General features: G+C 30.4%; 2 protein-coding genes across 6 annotated transcripts in view; both read right to left on the bottom strand.

Moving 5' to 3' along the window:
- Positions 1–15,971, bottom strand: part of LOC124489798 (sodium- and chloride-dependent GABA transporter 2) — a 28,428-nt gene extending 12,457 nt beyond the window's left edge. Inside the window, exons 1-9 of one of the 4 annotated variants that reach the window (XR_012832461.1) lie at positions 15,707–15,971; positions 13,164–13,691; positions 11,804–12,524; positions 11,358–11,733; positions 11,193–11,295; positions 10,978–11,119; positions 10,781–10,907; positions 10,181–10,691; positions 9,631–10,080 (exon numbers count right to left, since the gene is read on the bottom strand). Coding sequence is in view for 3 of the 4 variants with exons in the window: in XM_075734840.1 (XP_075590955.1) it covers positions 10,557–10,691; positions 10,781–10,907; positions 10,978–11,119; positions 11,193–11,295; positions 11,358–11,733; positions 11,804–12,524; positions 13,164–13,575 (2,016 nt within the window). In the remaining variant the exon portion in view is untranslated. Of the gene's footprint in view, positions 1–9,630; positions 10,692–10,780; positions 10,908–10,977; positions 11,120–11,192; positions 11,296–11,357; positions 11,734–11,803; positions 12,525–13,163; positions 13,934–15,181 lie in introns of those variants that run through there. The other 3 variants (XM_075734840.1, XM_075734841.1, XM_075734839.1) reach the window with 3 other exon arrangements.
- On the bottom strand, positions 423–9,261 carry LOC124489795 (son of sevenless homolog 1). Of its 2 annotated transcripts, none has more exons than XM_075734837.1 (9): positions 8,547–9,261; positions 6,412–7,072; positions 5,374–6,351; positions 3,414–5,309; positions 3,178–3,348; positions 2,860–3,116; positions 2,375–2,789; positions 2,184–2,306; positions 423–2,128 (listed from the first exon to the last, which is right to left on the bottom strand). In XM_075734837.1, the coding sequence occupies exons 2-9, from the start codon at positions 6,508–6,510 to the stop codon at positions 785–787; spliced, it is 5,283 nt and encodes a 1,760-aa protein (XP_075590952.1). In that variant the 5' UTR covers positions 6,511–7,072; positions 8,547–9,261; the 3' UTR covers positions 423–784. The 2 variants fall into 2 exon arrangements, with proteins under 2 accessions (XP_075590952.1, XP_075590953.1); XM_075734838.1 differs by lacking the exon at positions 8,547–9,261 and adding an exon at positions 7,199–7,408.
- Positions 15,972–20,061: the final 4,090 nt, after the last annotated feature.

Below are 20,061 nucleotides of genomic sequence, written 5' to 3'. Positions count from 1 at the left end.
AAGCTTGAATTCAAATTGTAGTTGAAACTACAACACATCCTTACAAGTATAATTTATTTTTGATGCCTGGGATTGGTATTGACGTCATTTTTTTTTCAGTGATAGCCAATTCTTTTCTGGAATTATCCGGGTTGAATAGATAGTAGATATATAATTTGTTTTTTTGAAACATTCAATCTTATCAAACTTGTTTACCTTGAAGATTGATGCATGATGCATTCACTATGATTGATCAATGTGAGATATCATTTGAAATAAACATGTTTAATAAAATTGATTTTTTTTTGTTCTGAAAGAATGAAATACAAAAAGAATTATATTTCCGTTTGTATAATTCGTACACCGTTCATGTATGACATGCAATTATTTGAATGCATGAATTTTCATTAAAAAAAAATTTTTTTTTTTCTTCAAATCATTATAATTATCATACATGAAATTTATTTTAATCAATCAATCAATCGATCATGCGTTTAATTAAGGCGACAAATTTGATTGTACATTTTATAAAACAAAAATTTTTGCAAATGAATGAAAATAAAACAACAACAACATCAACAACAAATGATAAAATGAGCCTTTACAAAGATGACATGATTCTTTTTTTCTCAATCTTCATATATCATTTGATGATAATTATAATGCTTGGAGAACAAAGAAAAAAAACAAATGATCCATTCAATTGTTAACGATGAATGAATTGTAATTATTTGGCAATTTCATTTCATTTTAGTTTTTTTTGTTTGGGTAAGAATGGGTGAATCGAAAAAAAATAAAAATAAAATTATCGACATGGATTTGATAATCGATATGTTTTCGGTGGTAATTCTGGACCATTATTATTGTTGTTATTGTTATTATTATTATTATTATTATTGTTGTTGTTGCTATTACTAATTAAATTGGGCAATGTTGCCGATGTTGGTGTTGGTGGTGGACGATGTAATGATGATGATAAAGGTGGTAATGGTGGCGATGACGATGATAATGTTGAAGATGGATTATGATGATGATGAATGCCACCAATTGGACTTCCACTGCTACTACCAGGCAATAGATTGAATAATGTTTGTGACATATTCATCATTGGTGTCTGTGGTGATGATGTTAATGGTGTTGGAGGCAATGGTGGTGGTAATTGAGCTTGTGAATATCGTCTTGGTGATAATGCGGCAACGTTTTCAACAGTTGAATTTCGTCTATTTATGACTGGACCATTTGATTGTGATGCATGATTTGGACTGGTGGATGACGATGATGATGCTGTAGTTACAATATCCGAATTGAAACGTTGATGATAATGATTCGATGATGGCAAAGGCATTCGTGGTAAAGGTAATGGTACTTTATCTCGATAAGAAGTTTTTGTGCCTGTCGTTGAAGATGAAGGAAGAGTTGAGACGGTCGATGACGATGATCCAGAATTCGTTTCAGAAGTAGTAGGCAGCGATGGTTGTGCGGACGAATTTGAAGATGTTGCTGCTGCTGGACCCAAACGTTTATATGTTTTTGGTGGAAGAGGAGGTGCTGATCCAGGCAGATTACTACTATTACTGCTGTTAGCATTAGTGCTATCGGGAGCAATCGAATTGCTTCGAATACCTCTTGGTGGTAATGGTGGTGGATCGGATTTCGGCACCAAAGGACTTTTGTTTGAAGTGCCTAAAAAATCTGAAGATAAAGGTGGTGAAATCAATGGAGATGATGCGCTATGTTGATGATGATATTGAGATTGAGGAGGAGTTGATTGTGGAATTTGTTGCCAAGCTGATGATGTTGGAAAAAAACTCATCGATTGAATGCCCGGGGTTGTTGGTGAAATGTGTGGTGTTCCATTATTCATCAATCGATCACCACCACCAATCATGACAGGTGCAAAAATTGGATCCGGGCATAAACTACCCGGTGGAGTTAACGGCGTTGATGGTGATTGTTGTTGTTGTAATGATATCGAATCACAATTATCCATCATCATCATCATACTACTATGGCTATTCTGATGGCTATGATTATAACTTGATGATGATGATAATGATTGATTATGATGACTACTACTCGAAATTCCAGGTAATCGAATATTTCTTGATTTCGAACTTTGTTTCAGGTTACGATCTGGCCATTTTCGAGGCTAAATAAAAAAAAAATACAATGTAAAAAAAAATTTCACGTCATTGGAAACTTACAAATTTTGGTGGCTGTTTACATCCTCTTGGTTCAATTTCCAATGATTTGTTATAAACATAATTATTGAATTGTTTCTCTTCCTCATCATCATAGACAATATGATCTAAATTTTCGAAAAAATTCTGAAAAAAATGGTAGAAAAAAAATTAATTAATCAAACAGAAAAAAACATAAAAAATCGACAACATACTGAAATTTCTGGATTAAATTTACTAAGATTAATCTTTTTTGTCGTTTTCTGTGATTGTGAATTGTATGGTTCATTCTGATATTGTTGTATCAACGAAATTGTTTCATAAACACGACGTTTCTTTTGAAAATTAATCAATTTAGAAGTGGCTGCAGCGCCATCAGCTTCAAGTTTCATTGTCGATGTTGATGATGATTGTGCGTTAGTGTTTGTCTGTTGTTGAGCATTGGACAATGATGAATCATTAATCTGTTGATGATGACTTAAAATATTATGATGATGATGACAACCAGAATCAGAATTCGGAGGAGAAAGATATTCAGGATTTCCAACTTCCAAATGTACAATATTGGTAAGAAAATTACCCAAAAATGGAACACATGGTGGATCGATTGAAAACAATTTCTCTTTATATCTAAAAAAAAAATCAAAACAATTATCAATTGCTCATTGAATATTAAAAACGAGAAAAAAAATTGACTTACTTTTTAAAATGATTATCCATAAGATCTTTAGCTTCTTCCAATGCTTTTTTCAATTTACTATTACGTTCAATCTGTGATAAAGTATGCTCTAGCCGATGAATTGGTGCCGAATCCAGAGCGCCAACAATTTCGAATACACCATTAAAATTATTATATTGCATTAAACGGCTCATTATTTCAACGATTCTAGTGACAATTGCAACACGTTCTTCGAAATTTTCTGCTTCAACAATACATTTTTCAAAATAATAACAAATCTACAGACAACAAAACCTCATCAATTAGATCGCAAAAAATGGAAAAAACACGAAAACATACAATTGTATAATGACGAATCATTTTCAACAGATTAGGCGATGTTTTTTGTTTATCCTTTTTCGTCCATACCAATGATTGATCATCCATACCAATAAATTCATATGGTTGTACGGCACGATATAGATCAAATTCAAATAAAGTCAAATGTGCAGCAATAGCTCCAGGTGAATACTAAACAAAAAAAAATTGAAATTTAATATTGAAAAAAAATCTTTTCAATCAAATCATCAACATACCGCTAAAAGATCAAATTCTTCTGGACCATCATTGATTTTCGTAATGCTCGACAATGGCCGTCCAATTGGTCCATTAATGATGGATAATGCATCAAATTGTGCGGCAACATTTTGTGATTTTTTCCTATCCACAACACTACGTATATGATGACACCATTTGGCCACTTTTGTATGTGATTTAGCCAATTTTTCATTCACAAATTCATTCAACATATCCAACAGCTGACTTTCACGTTCAAAATCATACCAATGTTTATCGATCCAATGTCGAAGAACATTCAATACACGAAATTGCACCGGTTGAGCGTATTCTTTCCGGAATCGTTTTAACATTTCACGATAATCTTGTTGACATTGTTCATCTTGTTCATCAAAAAATTTACTAAAATCTGATGGTGTTGGTGGTAATTGCTGCTGCTGTTGTTGTTGTTGTTGATTATTATTGTTTAGAGAAGTTGGACTAGTTGGACCTGACGATGATGTATTATTATTATTCACAACAAATGTTCCGGTTGAAGAATGTATTGTCTGATCTGATGCCATCATTTCATTTGAATCCAATAATAATTCTTGTGCAGGTGGTGCTACACTTGTTGGTGATGATAATTCTTCATTTGCATAATACATAGCTTGCATACATGAACGAAAATCTGGTTCAGGTATCTCGAAACGTTCAATCAACAATTTAAACAATTCAATTGGTGTACAAAACGAACGATAAGTTGTGAGAAAAATTCGTACTAAATTCGGATCACCATATTTATGATAGGTAAGTCTTTCGACTAATTTCAATAATGTGGCGCCTTTGATTAGCGGTACATTACGATTGGATTTATTTTCTTCAAATATAATGTTTGTATCCATATCTTCGATTGCAAAACGATATACCGATGCATGTGGTAATAACAGTGGATGTTTTTTTGCCTCTTCCAATAATTTGGCATCCAATGTTCGTTCCAACATTGAACGCATATTCAATAGAATCAGCTGAGACATCCAGCTATCATTTTCTTCCACTGTTTTTGCCATCAATACTATTGACTGATTTTGATTCGTTTGTGATATTTCGAATGCATGTATTGTATTTGAATTATCACTGGCGATATGATTGCTTATATTCGACACACTTGATGATAATGATTGGTGTTGTTGTTCCAGAATTGAATTTTGTTGTTGACTATCAGCCGAATGGCCAATGAAATGATTGGAAAATAGAGAAAAATTTGATGGTACATATAGTTCATCACGTTCAATTATTTCAATGTTTCGTATGTAAAAACGTTCTTTAAATCGACATTCCAGATGTGAATTATCACCACGACCTGGCACCATACGTTTAGTGTAATGTTTACATAGTACCAATAGACTATCAAATAGAAAAGCTCGACGTTCAGATTTTGAAAATTGTCCAATTGATTTACCCGGATTGGATACTTTATACAGTAGACCTTCACGTATGAATTCATTACATGATTGCCAAATATCTTTTCCATTCCAATTATCGATTGATGATTGAATTTCTTTCATTTTTGCCAATGCTGTTGCCCTATGTGTACGGCCATATAATCGTAGAAAATAACCATCACCAAATTTATTTAATTTTTTCTCTTTTTCCAACACATTTCTCAATGATTGTAATGAAGAATCGGCTTGTTCATAATTTTCACGATCACTAACCAATGGTGTTAATTCTCTTAATTTTTCGATTGCTTTGAAATACGAAAAACAATGATATACAGGCAATAGTAGTAGCCGTGGTAAAACATATTTTATAGCAGCCATCATTCCATTGGCTGCTGCATTATATCTTGATGAGAATATTTCACTTATACGGCTTTGAAGGGAATGTTGTGAAAGAACAGTGTATAAATGGTCGCGAAATGAAAAATTCATAACCTATGAGAAATGAGAAAAAAAGGAATAGAAAAAATTAAAATTTCTTCATTTACCATTTACATACATTTTGAGCATATTTATGAAAGACATCCATCTCTTCATCTTCGGCAATTTCAATAAAACATGAACCAATTGCTGGACAATCATCTTCATCGGCCACTTCAACAGCATCTTCTAGGAGACTTAAAAATTTGATAGCAAATTCATAAATATCATCAATATTGACAAATATTCGCTGGAGATCATCATCGGAAAGAACGGTGGTCATTGGATCACGAAAAACTTTTATTATCAATGATAATTCACGTATAAATTGTCTTTCTTCTTGTATGAATTCATGTACCGCTTCTGAATATGTGATTGTGGTATGATGATGATGGTGATGATGATTGCCGCCAACATTACCATATTCACCGCCACCATTATCACCAAAATCTGCATCAAAAAATGATTGACTATAATAACAATTGGCCGATAATGGTGGTCCATCATCATCTTCTTCTTCTTCGTCTTTATAGAAAATTTCCATTAAAACTTTATCGGCACACATCGTAGCATGAATGTCTTGGCTAGTGATTTCCGTATGAATCATATTACGTACATAATGTCCGGCCAATTGTAGTATATCGGTAGCAATAAATTCCAATACAGCCAATAAATATTGTGAAACCTGGATATCGGTTTTATGACCAAGAACATCTTTTTGTAGCATATGATGAAATTTATCCACAGGTGTTTTCAATGGTGAACGATCCACATTGCCATGAAATATGATATTCGCTTTGCTTCTTTTACTATTACGCAATGCAGAAAGAATTTCTTTTGCTTTTTTCAATGAATTTGTTTTCAATGGATCCGGTATTAGACGTCGAATACGATCTTCAAAATCACTGATTGTATGTAATGTCATCAATGATGCACTACCAGCGCCTGCCGTACTATTTGTAGCCATTATTGCTCCTAATAATTTCAATAATAATGATTCTACATATTGCAAACCATCTGTTTTAACAATCAATGTTGGATGTGTGATTTTTTGAATCTAATAACAAATTGAAAATTATTGATGATTAAAATGGAAAAGTAATCAACACACACATACCTGTAATAAAGTTGGAATGAAAAATCCACGCCATTTTCGTAGATTTTCTTCAGATTTAAAATCATAAACATCAATATTATCACGTCCTATTGTATACATTTTTCGTTTATAATTGTTTTGATTTTTAAAAAAAAAATTTCTTCAATTAAATTGATATAATGGACCGCCGCTGAGGTGATTTCACCATGTATATTGGTTGGTCTTCTTCTTCTTCTTCTTCTTTTCGTTTGCATCTGTTGTTGCTATTATATGTTGAATTATCGATTGGCCACTTGTTGTTTTGTTTTCATTTGAATTGTAACCGCACTAGTTTTTTTTCTTTTATTGTTCGTATATTCGAAAACGTACGTTTCTCTGTGTGTGTAAAAAAAAATTATGGCACAAAATAAAGTTTCCACGAGGGCTCTGAATCGTTATGCGTCTGTGTATCTGAATTATCTTGATTGTGTTATATAATTTACACATTAGAATCATATACAAATTTGAATCTTCTTTTTATATTTGATCATCATCATTCGTCATTTTCATTGTCAATTCAATAAATGCATCGAAAATTGTTTTCCAAATAAATACGTTGTTGCGGATGACGATGATGATGATGGTGATTATTCGGTGATTGTGATTCATTTGAACGGATATATATAATGATTCCTATAATAAACTGTATAAAAATAGAAAACAAAATGTTATTTTTAGTAACTAGAATGGCTATTAATAAACATTTTTTTTTATTTTTAATCATTCATTTCTCATCATCGTTATCATTGTCAATTTGTCATCTATCTACCTGGTGTATTCGTGTGTGTGTGTGTGTGTGTGATGACTATACGAATTTTTGTATTCGATTCTGTTCACAAATCCGGTCTTGGCCGTGTATCCGATTCAATAATCATGACAAACATTTAATTTGGTTTCAACCAATGAATATACCAGAAAAAAACACCAAAAAAAAAAAACAAGATCAATTGCAACAACAACAACTACTACTGCAACTGTTGCTGTTGTTGAACAAAAATAAAAAACACCCACACCAGAGTAAACCAGAAAAAAAACAAACAAACAAACAAACAAACAAACAAACAAACAAAAAAATTCAACTTGATCTCAATGGTACAATTGTGGTGCATTATTTGGATGAGAAAAAAAAATCCATCCATTTCACTTTATTTTTCGCTTGTTACAGCAAAAAAAAAATAAATTTTTTTTGTGCTTTCAATCATCAATCAATTTATATCTCACCACAATCATTCGAACCAATTGCTTGATATTTTACTTTCACTTTCCACTCTCACACTCTCTTAATTTCGTAAAAAAAATTGCCATTTTTATTTTTTTTTTTTTAAATCGATATATATATATAAATTCGTATTATGACGCCACACTCGAAAATTAAAAGGCAAAAGAGAAAACAAAAACAAAAACAAAAAAAAAATCTGCTCAGACCCAAAAAAAAAAATTTCTCTCGTTTTTTTTCTGGTAATTTGGAATAAGCCAAACATCAACAACAACAACAACAACAACAACAACATTGAAAGTGAGACATCCAATAACCAGAAAGAAAAATAGAATGACTAAATATCAAGAGAAAATGGATTGGTTTTTCTTTTCTTTCTTTCATTGAAAATTCATCATTACTGATGTTGATGTTGTTGATGATGATGATGATTCATCGCAAATTTATTTTCCACCTTATGATTCAACCAATTGTAGCCAATTGAATGACTTTTGTTTGTATTATTGCCATCGTTTAGAGTTTTGAAATGAAATAATTTGATTTGCATCACCATCATTGATATATACACACATCAACACACCACATGGATACCAACCAAAAGAAAAAAAAAAGAAAAAACCTATCGAGCGGTTGAAACTAGATTATAATCACATATTATGAAAGAAAAAAGAGAGAGAGTGGTGAAACCATGGTTAATGTATTCTATTTTCTCATAGTCATTTCTTTTGCTGATCATCATCATCATTATTATTATTAAGTGCAACTTTATGTACGTGTGTGTGTGTGTGTATGTATGTTTTTGGAAGAATCAAATACCCACCACCACCACCAGAGAAAAAAACTAATAAAGAATCGAAAAAAAATTGTAAATGAAAAAAAAACAAAATAAAAATTGACATACCTTACACATGATTATTTTTCATTTTAATCAAAAAAAAAGGTTTCCAGCAACACAACACACAGAATTTGTTCCAAGATTAAAGGCCATATATAATTTTTTTCCAATTGAAATATATAAACATTGACAATTGAATGTCATTTATAGTCAATCAATAATCAAGAAAAAATTGGTGCAGAATTTTCGTTCGATTTTTGTTGTTGTTGTTTTTGTTGTAAAAATGGTGAAAAAAAAAGAATCAATAAATGAATGAATTGAAAAGATGTAAAACGAACAAAAAAAAATTGTTGCTTGCAATGCGCAAAAAAAATGAAAATAAAAGTTGTGTAATAATAAAAATGCAAGAAATACGAAAAAAAATGGTTGGAATTTTTTTTTTTTTTTTGAGATCAACAAAAAAAAACAAAACAACAACAAAACACCAAAAATTTGGTAAAAACAAACTTTACACACACTCACATACATACACACAAAAAAATCACATAATTAAATTTTTAACTTTTGTAAAAATTGAAAAAAATTATAATTTTTTTTATTCTGGTGCATGATTTTTTTCTGATGATGATGATGATGACAATGATGAACCAGATTACCAGAAATTTGGACTTCTTTGTTTTTGGTCGATGAATTGGTTGATGGTTGGTTGGTTGGCTGGTGTTTTTTGCTTTTGCTTTTTTGGCTGTTTTTGTGTGTGAATATTAATATGCTCTCCATGCCATGGCAATGATGGAAGACGGCGACAATCAACACCTAACACCACCAAATACCATTACAATACATGTACACAAAAAAAAAACAGGCATCAGCAACAGCGTTGTTATAATCCCAAAATGACCAGCAGTAGTAGTGGTTGAAAAATATATTTGAACCCAATGTACATAATGGCACTACTACTACTACTACAACATACATCTATCTTGCTGTTGTATACATTTACAAAGATACATATCGAATTCAGAATTGCAACAATTTGATTGTGACCATATCAACACCACTACTACTACTACTACTGCTACTACCCACACACATAGCAGCCGAAAAAAAATGTTGACAAACTATCGATAGTTTCGTTCATTTAATTATTTGATTTTTTTTTAAATTTAAAAATTTTTTTATTATTATTATTTGTCAATTTTTTTTTTAAAGTTAATAATCAACAATCATGTCAAAGACAATTGATAATGAATCTGAATAATAAAAATAAAGATAAAAACATTATGCAAAAACAAAAAAAAAACAACAACAATCAAATCGCAGTAATTTTTTTTTTTTGGACATTTTTGTTTTTTTTTGTTTGTGGACAAATATTGAATGAACACACAATTTTTCATTTGATTTTGGGATTAATTTCAATTTAGTTTAGTTGTGGGTGGTGGTGGTGATGGTGGGGGTGGGGTTTGGTCATCAGTGAATTCATGAATAGCTAAATGAATGAAATAAAACCAAAAAAAAAATTGAATTGAATGTGAAAAATATCACTGGGTTCACTGTATTGTTGTTGTTGAGGATTCACACACACACACGACAATAACAATATCTAATCGTAAATAAAAGAAAATAAAAAAAAATGCATATGATTAATAATTGGATAGATAGATAGATAGAAATTCATGATAGTCATATTTTGAGGTCAATACACTGTTCGGAATATAATGATAACGATATTTTTTTTTGTTGTTGTTGTCAACTATAGTGTCAATCATCTCACACACACTCACACACCGACAAAATAATTTATGATCACGATTTTTTTTCTCTCTTCACAATTCTTGAATGAATGAGCAAAAAAAAAAAAAAAACAGATGAAATGATCTTCTTCGAAAAATAATTTTGTACACGATTTGATTTGGTTTAGTGTTATATCTGTATCTGTCTGTGTGTGTGTATGTGTCTTGAGAAAACAATTTATCACGGAGAATATTCTTTTTGTTTCAAACTTGATGAGCAGGAAAAAAAATATTCAAATTGCATCGTAATTGATTTGCAAAACAAATTGGATCGTTGAGTTTTTTTTCATGTTCCAATTTCAATATCTTTGATTTTTCCATTCACGTTGTTGTTGTTGTTGTTATCATTTTTGTTGTTGAAATTTTTATGCGGTGTTGCATGAACAAGATTCTTGTTTCCAGTGGTCAAATATGTCCATTTCTGCATTTTTTTTCGTTTGTTTGCAATAGAATAAAAAAAAAGTTTCAGATGATGAGAATGGAATCCTGTCATGTACTATTATTACTCACTTTTGGTATATTTGGTGCCGTGAACCAAAAATACAGCATTGAAATCGGCAATTGCATAATGGATGACATTGCCAACATCCAACCGAATACAATACCCCACCATGGATATTCATATGTACCGTTATATCTGTATGGTTATTTTTTGATTATGTGAAAAATAAATGGCCAAATTCAACATTTCAACGTTTCAAACTTACTTGATTGATTTATATGTAATCAAATAGAATGCAAACGTACCACCGATAACAGTGGGTGTAATGTATTTCCAACAATAATGGAAAAATTTCGGTATACGAAAACCAATCATTTTTTCAATATTATCATACATATTTTCGGCTTCTACATTAGTCAAATGAAACAGAAAAATTCCACAAATAAGAATGAATTTGTCATGTTCAATTTTTCACTTAACTGTAAATCCATCCAATGACAATGGCTTGAAAGAAACAATACCAAAGCAGACACATTCCACTTGCACCATAATAATCGAATAATTGAAAAACATACATTCCACCCTATGATGAATTGGAGAAAAAAAAATTATTTTTCAATTCGTTTTTTTTTCTCAGTAACTTACCCTAGTGACCATGGATAAACCGATCAAAAAGCTAACAATACAAACACCAAATATAAACCATTCACGACGTTTACCAATGCGTAAATATTGTGGAAATAAATCCACCATAGCCGTTACGAAACCTTCAACACCAACAAATTGTGAACCTAATCCCAATAATAAGATCATAATGAAAAACATTACGGCCCAAAATGATGATCCAGGCATCATTGCAACAGCACGTGGATAAGCGATAAACGCTAAACCGGGTCCAGATTCAGCAACATCGGCAATACTCAATTGTTGTTCATGTGCCATATAACCCAAAATGGAGAATATGACAAAACCAGAATAGACAGATGTACCGGAATTTGCACCAGTTAAAAACAATAATTGACTACAATGAAAGAAAAAGAAAGGATTAATTTCAAGTGAATGAAAACAAAAATGATGATTACGAAACTTACTGATAGAAATTATTGTTAAAAGTATTGTAACTGCCCAATGCAACCATACAACCAAGCGCTATTGCATAGGAGAAAAAAATCTGTGTACCAGCATCCATCCATACCTGTGAATCACTAAGACGTGAAAAATCTGGATACAGATAAAATTTGATTCCTTCACTAGCGCCTGGTAATGTAATGCCACGTATAAATAATGCCGTAATGACCACATATGGAAATACAGCAGTCACATAAACAGCTTTGCCAGTGGATTTAACACCTTTCCATATGGAAAAGAAACATAAAATCCAAGCAATTGCCAGTGTCAATACTAATTCCCATTGAAAACCATTTGGTTGATCAATACCGGGACTAATTTGTAATATTTTATGTTCCCAAAATTCAATCACAGAATTGACGGAATCATTTCGTGCCGTAGTATTCATTGATTGTGTCCAACATCGATCAGTATTCCATTCATTATTACAGCTAGCCCATAATAGATCACCACGTAATGAATAATAAAGATAAAGTAATGCCCATGCAATAACGACAACATAATAACAATTCAATATAAACGATATGGTAATAGTGCCGAAACCAATGCCACGAAACAATGGACAAATTTCACGCCATACAGTAATACCACCTTGACGAAAATATTGACCAATGGCCACTTCAAGAAAAAGAATCGGTGCAGCGCCAAATACAAGAAAAATGAAATATGGAATGAAAAATGCACCTGGACAAATGGAAAAAAAATCGTATATTAATTACAATCAAAAACGACAGATGGAACCATGGAAAAATGAAATTCAAATCAATTTTCAATCAATTCTAGATTGACGATAAATTTTCATTTCTGGGTCACGATTTCTGCCAATAAAAAAATAAATTACAGACACATGTGTACACTAACAAAAAAAAATTGAAAATTTTAATTTCACACGCCAAACAATCTTTTTTTTTCAAGAATTTTGATTTAAAAATTTTCATTGATCAAATAAACACTCACTCACACACACACACACACAAAGAATCCAGATCAAATGGCATGAATTATTCATGAAATAAATCCAGAAAAAAAGAGCAAATGAAAATTTCGCAAATTTTTTTTACATTTACGTAAGGAATAATGGCCTAGAAAAAAAAACAGTGTAATTTTTTTTCTAGGTCAATACTACAAAATTCTAGTGGTATTTTCTTCTTTCGTTTGAATTCCTATATTCTTTACAACAACCATGACAACAACAACTTTGATTCGTAAACAAAAAACAACACGTACAGAATTTACACATCATTTTTTTTTGTTACATTCAAATAAATATAACGTATTATGGTGTGACGTCGTATGTTTAATAATAGACAGAATAAAACTTACCACCCCCATTTTTATAGCATAGATATGGAAAACGCCATACATTTCCTAGACCGATTGCATAAGCCATACAAGCGAATACAAATTCCAATTTATTTGCCCATTGTTCACGTGGACGATAATTTTCTGGTAATGACGATTCAATTTTCGATGATGATGATGATGATGGAATTGAATTTGATTTTCCATTCTGTATTATTAATGTTTTTGATTGTGAATCTGTTGTCATTGTTGTTGTTGTATTCGTCATTGGTGATGTAATTGTCGATGCTGATGCTGATGCTGATGCTGACGCTGATGATGATGATGATGAAGATGATGGTGTTGTCATTGTCGTTGGATCAAGCTGCCCATTCGTTGTATAGTGAGCGGTGGTTCCATTTACATGGACCGCATCTGTTTTATTGTTCGTCATTTTTTTTTCTCTTGAAACTCAATTCGTTTGTCGATAATAATTGTATCAATGAATCAAGAAAAATAATTCAAGTTTCGTCAAAAAAAAACTAAACAAAAAAAAAATAGGAAAAAAATCTAAAATAAAACGAAAAATAAACGAAAATCAAAATTTTAGCACATGTTTCGTGATTTCATGATTGATTGATTGATTGATCGATGTGTGAAATTGAAATGACTGATGACTGATTATATTTAGATTTATATTTATGTAAATGAAGAAAAAAAATTGATAACGATAAATGTCAAATATTCAAAGTCATCAAAAAAAATTTTTTTTTCTCTCTCTCTGTTTGTTTGTTTGTTCTTTCGTCATTTTTTTTCATTAATCTAAATTAACTGGGCACATATTCACACACACACACACACATACACACACACTGTCAATCAAACTAATCAATCAGCTATCTCAACATTTACTATATGATGATGAATTTGACTACTACTAATTGGAATGGGGAGGAAAAAATAAAAGTTCAAAGATTAGTGATTTTTTCATTTGTTTCTTGTTGTTGTTTTTCAATTTCATCCATTTAGTATATGAATGGATGGATTAGCTGGTTGGTATACAGCAGCTACACATGTATATAAAACAGACACATACTGAGAAAATGACATTGAGAATTTCCAGGAAGAACATAAATAGTGAAAAATCATCCGTGTATGCGTGTGTGTGTGTATTGTGAATGGGAAACGAAAATAAATCTCAGAGATTTAAGAGAATATAATGGAAAATGAACAACAACAACACAACAGAAAAAAAACAAGGAAATCCTGCCCCATTTATTTTCTTTGATAAAGAAGAAAACAAAGTTAAAGTTTGGGTGTGGGGGGGAGAAGAGAAACTTTTTAAACGAATCATAAAAGAATCATTAATGAATTATAGAATAATGTGATGGTGAACAAAAATAAACAAACAAACAAACATACATTAACGTCAGAATTAAACTTGATTCTATAATGATGACGATGGAGAAAATAGAATCATTACAAGTGAAATTCTGTATAGAAAAAAAAACTGGCAATGAAACATTTGTTATCTTTTCTCTCGATTCTAATATATTATTGTTTTAATAATCAAAAGAATTTTTTGGATTCATATATCGAAACATTGAATAAACAAGTCATGTATATATCATAAATGAATCATTGAATTAAAATGTCATCATCATCATCATCATAGTTGGTTCGTTCGTTCGTTCGTGTACATGTTTGTTGATTATATGATTTCATCACTATTCAATTTGTACTCACAAACAACATTCATTCACATTTACTACGATGATAATGATCATCATAATCAATGATCAATGAATAGTGCAATGAAAATCATTGCCGGGAGGTTTTTTTTGTTTTTTTTTTGTATTGTTCAACCATTATGGAACTTTTTTTTGTTGTTCATTTTCTCCTTTATTTATTCATTCATTCATTCATTGGATGTAGGTTGTTTTTTTCCCCCCACGACAAATGATTGATGATATTGACATTCAAATAGTATTCAAGTGTCAGTGTGTGTGTGTTTAAATCACACACACACATGCACACAATAATGGAAATTTACCACTTACCCCTACGCACACACACACACAATCAATAGTTAGTGCTTCATTTCATTTTTTTGTTCAAATTCAATCCATGACAAGCACGTGAAATATATTATAATGTTTTTGAAGCAATGATGTTGATAATGTGTCTTTGATCTTTACAGGATGAATAAATTATTGATTCGATTCACAATCACCAAAAAAAAAAAAAAAAAAATTTCTTGATGTGATTAATGATAATACACTGGATATGAAAAAAATCCAAATCAACATTTGAGAACATGAAAGTTTTTGGATTTTTTTTTCCTTTTTAAAGTTGAATTTTTAAGATGAAAATTTTACATATATCAAACACACACACACACACTATAAACTAATGAATGGAATACGGAATTCAGAAAAACAAACAAACAAACAAAAAAAAATATCGCACTGGACAGAGAATTGAATTTAGAATCCATTTGATTTAATCATCATCATCATCACCATCAGCCGACAAAAAAAAATCACATGCATCACATTTGATCATCAAAATCTTTGATCATTTACCAAGTCATCGTCGTTTGAATTCAAGTAGTCTTGTTGTTGTGGTTGTTGTTGTTGTTGTTGTGGTTGTTATTGTTGTTGTTGTCAACATGTTTTTCTTTTTCTTCTGGCAATGGCATTAGGTTTTTATATCAAACTTGTCTAACAAAAAACCAGAACAAATGGTCTGGTCGTCATCACACACACTGTTTTCATGGTATTGAATCCAATGAAGAAAAAAAAAGATCCACACACACACACACAACGAGAACAAGACATCGATCTGAATAGCAAAAAAAAAAATTCGCGCCGATTCAAATACTCATCCATCAATGTAGTAGTAGTTGAATCTATTATACCAGAAATTAAAAACCCAATTCAACAATGTAGATGTAGTATATATGTGTGACCAAAAGAGGTGTGTCGACACTGGAAAAAAAAATTCATTGCATTACATCTACATTGTGGATTACATCTACATTTGATGGTTTTTTTTCTTTGGTGTAGAAAAAAAAAATACTATTTTCGTCATCATCATTCACGAAGATATTCTATGGATGCATTAATAAACAAGACAAGACAAGATAGGAATAAAATAAAATATACCGTTACTTCTTTATTTATAAAAAAAAAACATTCACATAGGTTGTTTTTGTGGTTTTTCTCCAAAATTTTTTTTTTTCTTTTTCATTTTAGTGGATGCTGTGTTTTCACACATATATCATATATATACATGTGTTTCAATGGATCATTTGAGCCATTTTTCATACAATGACGGTGTGTAGTGAACGGTTCAATGAATAAATCCTGAAAATGGAAAACATTTTGATTAAGTTGTAATATTTGATGGTCAAAAAAAAAAAAAGAAAAATTGATGGAATTTTCCCGTTTTCATTTTCCCAGTAGAGAGAATATCATTCGTTATAGAATGGAACATTTCTTTTTTTTCTGCGACGTGATAATCAAACCAGAAAAAAAAACAAAACAAAAAATTCATTACATGACTGACTATTCTTTATTATTCTTGTTCATATGAATTTCATTTTTTTTTGTTCGTTGCTTCTAATTAAATGTCGTCATAAAACAGAAAATTCTCACACACAATACATCAATTGCTGTTGTAAACAACAACAACAACAACAAAACAAAGAAAATAAATTCTGGTTTTTGGCTAAAGACCGGAATTTTTTCTTTTTTTTTCCACCAAAAATAGCTTTGAGCGGTGTTTTCTCGGGAGAGAAAAAAAATTTCTGGTTTTTTTTTGCCTTTTCTAAAATTTTATTCACCATTTTGTATGCAAATTTTATTGCTTTCACACACACACACACATGCACACACGCAAGAATGGCAGAATTTCAATGATTATGACGCGGTTTCCACCTGTACGGTGAACAAAAAAAAAAAAAAATTTTCTCAAACAAAAAGAAAATTATCGGGAACCATTATCTGATGAATAATTGAGTAGCAATGAAAGTCAAAAACAAAAAAACAAAAAAAAATATGGATCAATTTCCAGATGAACTATACACACTACTACTACTAGTAGTAGGTATACCTTGAATTCATTCAAGGTTAAAAACTTGAACATGTTGTTATCAATATTTAATCAAATAAAAATGGATCCATTACATCATGATGGAAACTTTAAATTTCCATTTTCCATGTTACATTGTACATTTTTTTGGAAGCGAATAAAAAAAACCAAAAAGCCAGTAATCGAATCGAAATGTTTATTATTATGATGATGATGTTTTGGAGATGATTTTCACGATTAAAATGATATATATGAAATTTTTTTTTCTTTTTTTTTGGGCACAAATTGTTACTGTATTGTTGTTGTGATAACGAAATTATTATTTTGTTGTTGTTGTTGTTTATGGCCCATTTTTTTTTTATTTTTTATTTTGTTTTTTTGAGGCACACAAAAATCAAATGACTGACGTTTTTGTTTCAAATATTTATTCATCTGTTTCTCCATACGATGATTATAAATGATGATGATGATGATTGCCACCAAACGAACCAAAGAGAACAGAAAAATCGATCATGATTTCTCTGTCTCTGTTCTTTTTTTTCTACTTTTTATCTTTGAATCGATTTTTTTCTCTTTCTCTCTTTCTATTTATGTTTGATCGACCCGATTATTATTATAAAATGAATCGATTATAGTCAATATCAATCAACCATTCATTCATTTTAATCGATCCAGCCAATTAAACAGTAGTGCTGCCATATATTTTCTCTATTTTCATTTCAAATGGATTGATCCTATTTTGATCGAAATATTTTTTTTTCTCTTGAAAATTAATGTACCAAAAAAAAAAAAAAAAAAACAAAATGTGATCAACATTTGTCATATGTCAACGATGATGATAATGTTGATGATAATAATAATGATTGCAAAGGTATATGATGATGATCAATAATGTAAACGAACGATATTCAAACAGTGTTTGTGTTGGTTTATAGCAGCAGCAATAGTAGTAGTAGCCTGTAAGAAAAAGAAAGTAAAAAAAACCCGAAATCAATGAAATTACACAAGATAGAAAATCAATTTTATAAAATACATCCACATTGTCATCATTTGATATATATAAACGATGATTGATAACATTATTATTAATAAAATATAAATTAGAATCGGAAAAAATCGAACAAGCGAAAGAGAGAGAGAAAAAAATCAAGTTCAAAGTCAAAAAAAAAAAAATGGATTTATGATTTATGAATAATCCAAAATCAGAAATTCACTATTTACTTACAAGGAAAACATGATGATGATGATGATGAAAACTTAAATTTACATTTAAATACAATGGGATGAATGGAATGTGAATCTTTAAATCTTTTTCATTTATAATCATAAAATGTTCCATATATGCAATCATCATCGTCAAGGCTAGACTATTGAATTTTTTTTTCAATTAAAACCAATTGAAATTGTCATTTATCATTCGATAGACATGATCATCATTAGAGAAGCTTGAACATCCATCCATTCATTCAATTGGGATCAGATGATGATGAGAAATTTTTTTTTTTTTTGAAGATTTCTTCATTTTTTACTCGAATATCGACCTAAATTTTTCTTTCCATTTCATTTTATTGATTGGTTTGAATGGATTGGTGGTGGTGGTGGTGGTATTGAGATATCATTTCCTGTTGTTCTCATTTTGTTAATATACAAAAAAAAGACAAAAAATCAAAATAAATTGTCATCATGGACAAATACGACAGAATCAATTCAATGATCAATGCAATGATTCATGATGTTCGTAAAACCTTGGTAAAATTGGAAGAAAATGAATTATTAAAAAAATAAAAATGGAATAAATTGTTTGATTCTTCTTACCATTAATATTGTTGATGTTTTTGTTGGACAAAGTTGTGAGAAAACCACATGATCTTAACATATATATCATCAAGAGCAAGAAAATTTTACAAAAACAAAAACAAAAAATTCGAAATTTAACAAGGAAACTTTAATGGAAAAAGCAATTCATCAAATTGAAAAAAATATTTCTAGAAATATATCACACTAAAAGTTGCATCATTCGAGGTCCGGAACAAAAGTGCTCAATTTGCTTGTTTTTTTTTATAATTTAAAAGAAAACAAATTTTCTTTGTAAAATGTCTGATTTCGAAGATTCGTCTGATTATCATGATTCTTTAAACTCTGATAATGATTTTGATTGGGGTCATTATATTTATAGTAGCCCTTTTTGCAATTATGATTCTGAAAACAATCACGAATCATCTGATGATTTGGAAACAATTTTTAATGATGACGACAACAACAATGATGAAGAACAAGAAGAAGACCATTACGGTTATGGTGATTCAGATGAATCAACTGATGAATCAACTGAAATCGATGACAATGTTGAACAAAATTCAAGTGAAGTAGAACAAGAAGATACTTTTTTTTACGCTGTTGATGACGATGATGATGATAATCAGAGTGATGGAATGGATGCATCACGGATGCATCATTTTTCTTTTTCTTCAATTGATAATTCCAATCAATCATCAAATATCGTTAATAATCATGGATCTAATAATGTTATTAATGAGGATTCTTCTAAAAATCAACAAACACAAACAGATATCAAATATTTGCCTGTGAAGAATACGTGTTCAATTTGTTTGGAAAAATTTCGTCAGAATCAACAGAATGATAATAATGAACATGATATTGTATGTTTACCTTGTGGTCATATTTTTGGTAAAAAATGTATTGAACAATGGTTAGATGATTCAAGATCGACTAAATATTGTCCAATTTGTCGTACTCGTGCCAATCTGGGTGATATTATTAAAATTTATCTTGAATTAATCAATACAACCAATACAACAATGGAAGAAAATTCTACTTTGGAAAC

This window comes from Dermatophagoides farinae, chromosome 10 (genome assembly GCF_024713945.1).
Source record: "Dermatophagoides farinae isolate YC_2012a chromosome 10, ASM2471394v1, whole genome shotgun sequence".
Lineage (NCBI taxonomy): Eukaryota > Metazoa > Arthropoda > Arachnida > Sarcoptiformes > Pyroglyphidae > Dermatophagoides > Dermatophagoides farinae.
Note: the sequence above shows the minus strand (reverse complement) of the source record. Positions and strands in the feature narration are given on the sequence as shown.

Coding starts and splice junctions, on each gene's coding strand:
- LOC124489795 (XM_075734837.1), bottom strand. CDS start 6,510: ATGTATACAATAGGACGTGATAATATTGATGTTTATGATTTTAAATCT. Junction 6,352..6,411: donor TCATTCCAACTTTATTACAG/GTATGTGTGTGT, acceptor ATTTGTTATTAG/ATTCAAAAAATCACACATCC. Junction 3,349..3,413: donor AAGAATTTGATCTTTTAGCG/GTATGTTGATGA, acceptor TTTTTTGTTTAG/TATTCACCTGGAGCTATTGC.